Source organism: Amphiura filiformis, unplaced genomic scaffold (genome assembly GCF_039555335.1).
Source record: "Amphiura filiformis unplaced genomic scaffold, Afil_fr2py scaffold_70, whole genome shotgun sequence".
Classification (NCBI taxonomy): Eukaryota; Metazoa; Echinodermata; class Ophiuroidea; order Amphilepidida; family Amphiuridae; genus Amphiura; species Amphiura filiformis.
Genome location: NW_027305534.1, coordinates 425,661 through 434,282, shown reverse-complemented (window position 1 = coordinate 434,282; position 8,622 = coordinate 425,661). Strand labels below are relative to the sequence as shown.

At 39.2% G+C, this 8,622-nt stretch overlaps 1 protein-coding gene across 1 annotated transcript; it reads right to left on the bottom strand.

Annotated features, from left to right (window-relative positions):
* Positions 1 to 222: 222 nt before the first annotated feature.
* On the bottom strand, positions 223 to 3,530 carry LOC140144654 (uncharacterized). Its single transcript, XM_072166465.1, has 2 exons — positions 2,633 to 3,530; positions 223 to 1,799 (listed from the first exon to the last, which is right to left on the bottom strand). Exons 1-2 carry the CDS (start codon positions 3,528 to 3,530, stop codon positions 223 to 225), a joined length of 2,475 nt encoding a protein of 824 aa, XP_072022566.1.
* Between the last annotated feature and the right edge of the window lie 5,092 nt (positions 3,531 to 8,622).

The following is an 8,622-nucleotide window of genomic DNA, read 5'->3' as shown; positions in this document are numbered from 1 at the left end:
TGGCTTCCTTCCACTGGGTAGGAACAATACTTTGCTCAAGGGATGCATTGATTAAAGTTCAATAATTATGTAGACAAATCCAAAAGTTCTACTCACGGTTAGACAGTTTCGTCAACCCGGTCGGTTGACTTCTTCAGTAATGCGATGATCCACCTACACTCCCGCGAAATTTCTCATTCCTCGGGTGCACAGTTCTTCTTAACAGTGGATCATACATGTGATTTAGAGAGTAGATGCCCTCGTCACGGTTGATGGTCTGGGTGCCCTCTTTCTAATCCAAAGTGCTTCGCGAATCCATCTGGTTTGTTTGTTAGTGTCCTTGTCAATTATGCTTGCCCCCTCCCAATTGATGACATGATTCTCTTGAGCTACGTGGTCCGTAATGGCCGATTTATGCTGTTCCGAAACAGATTCTTGTCTTTTTGACCTAGTGTATTTGATGTCCTTGACTTTTTCTACGTCTTTCCTATGCTCATTAAGTCTTGTTTGGAATTTTCTTCCCGTTTCGCCGATGTAAGTTTTGTTGCACGTTAGGCACGGGATCTCATACACACAGTCACATGTTTGTAAAGTGTCGATCTTATCTTTCGGATGGACCAGCAACCGTTTCAGAGTATTATGTGGCTTCATAGCTGTGTTTATGCCATATTTCTTGAATGATCGCTGAAGTCTTTCCGAGACTCCTTGTACGTAAGGGATGACGACCATTCCTTTGCTCTGTTCTGTACTGTCTTTCTTGCTCTTTGCTTTGGACTGTTTGTTTTGCATTTGCTGCTTAGTTTTGTCAATTGACCATTTAGGGTAACCACACTGGGTTAGTGCAGATCTGATTTTACTTTCTTCCTCTAATTTATCAACATCCTCAGTGACAATGCACTCCATTCTATCGAGCAGTGTTCTAACCACACCCAGTTTTTGGTGGAGGGGATGTTGCGAAGAGAAGTTCAGGTATTGATCTGTGTGGGTCTTTTTACGATAGATCAACAGTTTAACCGAACCATCCGTTTTTCTGATGATAAGGGTGTCCAAGAATGGGATCTGGTTATTCTCTTCCTCTTCATGGGTGAATTTTATGTTGTTCGTGGGATCCACCGTGTTGAGATGGTCTGTAAGTTGTTGGGTGGTTCCTTTTTTGATGACTTCAAGGACATCATCAACATATCTTCTCCACATTTTTGGCTTGCATTCCATGGGAGCAGTGGCGATGGCTTCTGTTTCGAGCCATTCCATAAATATGTTGGCAATAATGGCACTGCATGGGCTCCCCATGGCGGCTCCAAATTTCTGCTTGAAAATATTTCCTCTGAAGGAAAAATAAGTGGTGGTTAACACGAACTCTAACAATTCCATAATGTCATCTATGCTCAGATTGGTTCTGTTCTTAAGAGTCTTGTCGTCCGAGAGGCGGTTCTTAATGATGCTGAGAGTCTTGGTGATGGGCGTGTTTGTAAATAAAGACACGACATCGTGGGAGTTGAAGATGTCACCCTCCTCAATGATGACCCCGGCCAGATCTTCCGCTAATTGTCGGGAGTTTACAACATGGTGCTCGGTTTTCCCGACCATGGGGGCTAAGATCTCAGCGAGAGCCTTGGAAGTTTGGTACGCTATGGACCCAGTGTAGTCCACTATGGGGCGAACAGGGTTCCCTACTTTATGAATCTTAGTTGTACAGTAAAGGCGAGGCACAACTTCTGCCGTTGGGTACAGTAATTTGTACTGGCTATCGTCAATTTTAGACTCCTCTTTCAATCTTTGGAGTATAGCAACAAGCTTTCTTTTGTAGGTGCTAGTTGGATCTCCTCATGATGCAGTCATGTCTACAGTAGAATTCATCTCGACCTTTGCAGGACTTAAACCCCATTAAAAGCTATTAAACCAAGATAACACTCATTGAAGCAGCTCAACTGATTAAATCAGATCTTCTCTGGTTGTGTACAAGTGTCTGTTTTCAATGTGCGACATCGCAATAAAGCTGGTATTACAGCTTCAGTTGGGTAACCGATTATAAAGGAATGAAAGGAAACAATGGTATGTGTACCATTGTTCACGAAATGACACAAAGAACTGCTTTTTGTTAACCAGCATTCTTCAAAATGAGCAACATAATGATTGTTGACTTAACACAGTTTGGAAATAATTTCTTCATATTTTTGGTGTTATCTGTCGTTTACATATCCTTCCTAAAACACAAAAGTACGACCCTCTCCAAACATCTAAATTAGCTAAAAATTTAGGACATGTTACAAAACTTTATTTTCTAGAACCTATTTAGAATAATTTAAATGTAGCTTTTACCGTTTTTTTGTGGCATCCTTCAGAAGTGAGCGGTCCGATACCAATATTTTCGGTCAAATCTCCATTCAATTAACACGGGGAGTTGGCTAGCTATGCCTTGCCCTCACTCATATTTTACAAAAGTGCGACCATTTCTGAACATCTAACCTAGCTGTAATTTTAGGTCATGTTAGAGAAATATATTTGCTAGAAGTTTTGGAGAATAAATAAAATATTGGCTGGTTATTTTTCACACAGTGATGTTAACTAGGCAAGTGTCCATTCTCCCAACATACATCATTTGTTGAGGTCACACGTCAATGGTGAGAGCACTGTGTATTGTGTATAGGAAAACGGACAGTAACTGCAGTATGTTTCAGTTTCTCGTATGTTCTTTCATCGCTGAGCAAGCTGTTGACTTTTTCTTCATAGGAGTCTTTGGATGTTACTACTGTGCTTCTTCCCTTGTCCGCTCCCATTATTATGAGGGATTTTTCTTTTTGGAGTTCTTTGAGAGCTTTTCTTTCATCATAACTAATGTTGGATGGTGGGATTTTGGCCGATTTTAATACCCCTGCTATTTCAGCACGCAAGTTAATCGCTTCGTCATTAGGGATGGCCCAACAGGCTTTCTCACACGCTACTATAAACTCTTCATTCGGGATTTTATCAACGGAAACCGCGAAGTTCAGCCCTTTAGCCAACAAGGTGGTTTGTGGTTTAGTAAGCTTACGATCGGTAGTATTGATTACCCAACGTTTTAATTGCGTACCTGTTAAATCCGGTTCTTCCGAAGCTCCATCACTAACATTTTTACTCTGATCTTTGTTCTTGAGGCGTTCAAACTTGTCTATGTGTCTTTTCTTGGTCTTTTCATGCTCCGCTTTACGTTTGCTTTCGCAATGTTTTTCAACATGGCGCCGTACCTCGGTATCGTTTTTTGTCAGTGTTTCTAGATCTTTTACCAACACCGCTTTCTCTTTTTCATACTCTTTAATTTGGTTGCTAATGACGCGGATACGTTCTCTAGCGAGGTCTTTTTGTGCTTTTTCGATGATGTTTTTCGCTTTGATCGTTCTGATCGGGCATCGAATACGGAGGCTTGTTGGTGTGACTCCATATTGTTTACATCTGTGCGTGAACGTGAGGTGATTGCGATGACGGGCAATTTTCTTGTCTACATTCTCTAAATCACGTATGTTTTTCACTGCATCGTTTCCATAATTTCTTCTTACATCTTGGAATAGATTCATCAGGATTGTATAAAGTCATAAAGTTCAATAATTATGTAGACAAATCCAAAAGTTCTACTCACGGTTAGACAGTTTCGTCAACCCGGTCGGTTGACTTCTTCAGTAATGCGATGATCCACCTACACTCCCGCGAAATTTCTCATTCCTTGGGGAATACAATCCTGATGAATCTATTCCAGGATGCATTGATTGTATTTGCTACTGGCTGGCTCAACTCATATGCATACTCTTTAAGAAGCCGTGGTGGGATATCATCAGGACCCCCTGCTTTGGAAGCAGACAACTTACTAAGATCATGGTAGGTCTCCCATGGTAGAACCATAGGCGGTGGCACAGGACTAGGTAGATATGCAGGGAGATCATTCAACTTCAATGGCTGCTGGGAATTAGAAAAACTGACTAAGTGTTGATTGATGGCGTTAGCAACACTCATATGGTCAGAAGCAGCAACATCTGGCACATTGATGGTAGTTTCAGTCTTTTTCATGTTTGCCAGGTACCTGATCACCTTGTGCCATCGACCTGGTTCAGTCTTCTGGAGTTTCCTAACCTTATTGATATTATGGGCAGCTTTTGCTTTTCTGATCTCTTTGATAACTCTGTTTTTGAGATTAGTCCATGTGGATCTGTCACCCTTGGTGAACGCTTTCTGCCTTTGGTTAATTAAGTTCTTGACACGGTCTGTCATCCAAGGTTTGTCATTAACATTGTCATCCAAGGTTTGTCATTAACATGTAAGTTGACAGTTTTGACTGGAAAAATTGTCAATACCCTCATTAACTGTTTGATAGAAAGCGTCAGCCTTGGCCTGGACATTTTTGGCATTATACACAGTGGACCAGGTTTGACTCTGGATCCATCTACCACATTCTTTGAGATTAGAGTCTTTGATTGGCCGAACAGTCTTAACTTGCTTGATATTAACACATTTGGAAACTTTAGGTACCCAACTGACACAATTGTGGTCACTAAGCCCAATTGGAGAACTGATGTGGGGTCGCTTGTATAACTCAGCAAAATCTGTTATAATCAAATCCAGAATTGCGTCCTCTCTAGTTGGCAAGTCAACCACCTGTGTCAATCTGTTACCTACACATAATGGTCTAATATTTGTACGATTAAAATCACCTAACAAGATTACACCAGCTTGTGGTTTTGAGGAACGAACATAGTCAATGGTTTCAATCAGATGAGATCTCAACAAGTCCTCATGAGGAGAGTCAGGTGGGATGTACGCAGCACCAATGACTAGGTATGGAGTTCTTCTTGGTAGCTTTGGATGACGGACTAACAACCATGTGACCTCCAGCTCATTTGGGACAAGCACCTCATTAATTACCTCTGCATTGATATTGTCACGCACATAGATCAAAATACCACCTCCACGTCTGTGAACACGATGGTTGTTGTGTGATTCGTAGGAGTATCCGTAGGAAATCACATAAGCGATCCGACCAGGTGCATGTTGTTCGCGCTGAACCGGCCTAACTAGCTGGTTGTATATTCTATAATTTTCCTGGTGTGTTAACTGTGCTTATCTAGACACCAACGGGACCCTAATTTAATGAGAAAAACGCCGAAAAAAAAAATTCGGCACTGCACACAATTGCGTACAATTAGCCCAAATCTGGAATTTTCCTGTCCAAATACACCCATTCTGGCGTGGATTTAGGCTATTTTGGGCGCCTGTTTGGGGGAGCTTATATTTATCGTTTAGGGGTTCTGGCATTTGATCATTCCTTGTGATGGCCTAGTCTCGGGCCAGACTGTGTGTGGCTATCCCGAACAAACATGTTTGTTAGGAACGACGAGTGTTAGGACCGACAGAAACCGGTTTTGTAGCAGACTAGTGCTGGCAAAGTAAACACAATTACCATATAAAGTTTATAATGTTTGCGCTGGGTTAAGGGTGCATGAATGTTAATGGTTGTGTATTACACAAACAAACAGAAAATCTGGAAAGACAACCCGCGATATAAGTGTCAATTGATGCAACAGCTATGCAGGCCTACCCTTAAAAACATTTTGTCTATTCACAAATCCAAACAAATCCATGTCTCACGCTGTTGTTAATAGCATCGGTAAATATGATAAGGCCGAGTAAAAAATAAAACATGTTTCTCATCCCCTCCCGCTTCCTTTTTTGAGGCCGCTTCAAATGTATTTTTATTGTTTTTAATACCTACCAGAAGAATACAAAAACTGTTTCCTTTTTTGAGGCCGCTTTAAATTTATTCTTATTTTTTTAAATACCTACCAGAAGAATACAATAAAAAAGTCCTTTCGCACCTATTTTTCGATGAAAAACTAAAATCCTCTTTTTTAAATCCAATTTAACTCACACCGTTTGTTATTGTAAAGGCATTAGTTGATATGATAAGGCCGAATAAAAAAATAAAACATGTTACTCGTCCCCTTCCGCTTCCTTTTTTGAGGCCGCTTCACATTCAGTTACAACTTTATTTCTATTTATTAAAATTTTGAAAAAAAGATGTCGAGGAAGCTGAGATATTTTCTATTAATTAATTTGTATTATTTTTTAATTAAGTCATAACTTTATTAATTTCTATTTTTTTTAAATTATGAAAACATTTCTTGAAGGTTCTGTGATCATTAGAGGGTATACACCTACCAAGTTATATCTACCAGAAGAATAGAATTTAAGAAAAAGCCACCTCCTTCTTTCAGGCATTTTTATACGCTAAATACAGGGTCTAATAGGGCCTATGGGTATTTGCACCTATATTTTGCGATACAACGTTTTAAAAAAATTTTTTAAAAAACCTTATCCTCTTTTCTTTTTCTGTTTTTTTTTTAAACCTGGACGAGAAACATGTTTTTATATTAATAATTGGTCCAAGAGTTGTGTTCTTCAAAAGTTATCTTCTTAGGCCAAAAAAAAAAAAAAAAAAAAAAAAAAAAGGTTTGTCTCAAAGCTCACGAGAAATTAAAAAAAAATGAGAAATGAGATTTTTTTTTTTTTTTTTTTTTATTCCCGACTTTTTTTCAGGATTAGGCCTAAGTTGTAAAGGACTGCCGACTCTACGGGGATAAACCTGACTTCAGTTGGTCATGACCCGGGGGGAGGGGGTAGGGGTAGGGGTGTGCCACCGCCAGTTTCGAACTTGAGGTCTAAGGAACTAATCGGCCAGGCAAAAAGGGGGGTCTAGGGTGCTGATCGGCCGACCAAAAAAAAAGGGGGAGGGTCAGCCGCCAAAATCTTAAAATGGGGGTCTCGGGAACTAATAACCATGCAGGGGTCAATTTCGTTGCGTACTTTGCCACATACTTTTGAAGGAATCGATTTTAGTTTGAATTGTGCATCAAATTATTAAATCAGGAAAACCATCAATGCAAAATGGGTCTGGGGTGGCCTCCCACCAAACACAAAAACGTTTTAAAAACGTTTCAAATGAGTTATATTTTGGGTTTTGGTTTAGGTAAAAACGTTTTAATAACATTAAAATGTCGGGTTATATAAAGGTCATGAAAACTTTTTGTATGAAAACACACTACAAAATTATTTTTTAAATGTTTTCGAAATGTCATTGTAAACTATTTTTGCAAACAGTTTTGGCCAAATATTTTGTCAACACTTAAATAACATTATGTTAAAATATTTGCACCCAGCAAACACAGAAATGTTCTTAAAATGTTTTTTTACAAAACGTTTTAATAACATTTAAATGTCTGGCTATATAAAGGTCATGAAAACATTTTAAAAACGTTATTATATTGTAAATATTTTGGGCAAACATTGTTTGCAAAATCTTTTTTCAACCCCAAAATAACATTCTGTTTAGAATGTTTTGCACCAAGTTTTCAAAAATGTTTTTGGAATGTTATTAAAACGTTTTTATACCATTTATATAACCCGACATTTGAATGTTTTCTGTAAATCATTTGTATTTTCTGTGCAGTAAATTACCAACAAATGTTTTTTAGTGTTATAAAACGTTTTATACCATTAATGTACCCTTTATATAACCCGACATTTAAACGTTTTCTGACAACCTTTTATAACCTTTTGCGAATGATGTCGAAAACGTTTTGTGTTTGCTGGGCTATAACGATGGAAACTTCAGCAAAGCAAAACAGCATTTCGGATCAAAATTACTAGACCCTGCAGACCTACCTATAGCCTACTGATAATTATAGCAGCAGCCAGCAGCATTACATAAAAGCCCACCATAAAAACAAACCCACACAAATATTTTTTTCATTGTCGTAAAGAAAAACATTTAGGCTACATTGAGCTGCCATGCCATGCCATACATGAGATGAGTGGGTAAAGTATGCAGAATTTGACAGCCATTCCACTAGACCATTCACAGTTATGGCCAGCTGCAAGGATGTGTACATAATTATTTGAGGTACTTTTCCTCATATTTGGCAATTCTATTCCCAAAAGAGATCTCAAAATCATTTATTTATAGCAAAATGAGCTGAAGGCGTCGGCACTCGGCAGTGCTGAAATCACTGTTTATAAACAACCAACCAGTGTTGCCACTACTAAAAGGAACCCAAAAAGTTCACCTTTGACAGTAGCCTTAGTCGGGATGTCCTTCGGCTCATTATGTGTCTGAAAGTGTCTCATGTGGCCATGCGTGGCTGTGGATTCAACCTACCATGGAGATTTCTGCCATGAAGATATCGGGGCGATGACACTGTGCGTTACTGTCATCTTCAAATCAAACTATATGATGTTTCTTGCATTAGTTATTCCAATTGCACAGGCAGACAAACATATAGGGCCTATATATTTAAAACACATCAAATACCACAAAGAAAACAATACACATTAGAATCACACAAGGTTCTGAACAGAAACGACACATACGGGCCAAAACAGCCCAAAGGCATAAACCAATCAATAAAACACACCATCCAGGATCACACAACAAGGTTCCCCTACCCTATACCACAAACCCACCGAGAACCGCGAATGCTGAGAACCGCGAAAGCCGAGAACCGCTCTAGTTGAATATGTTGTAGCTCTCAATATTGTATTGCTCGGGTGCGGAATTAGTTTTGACCCACGATTCAGTAATTACAGCTATTTCCATTCTTCATAGCAACCTGTTCAAGTTCA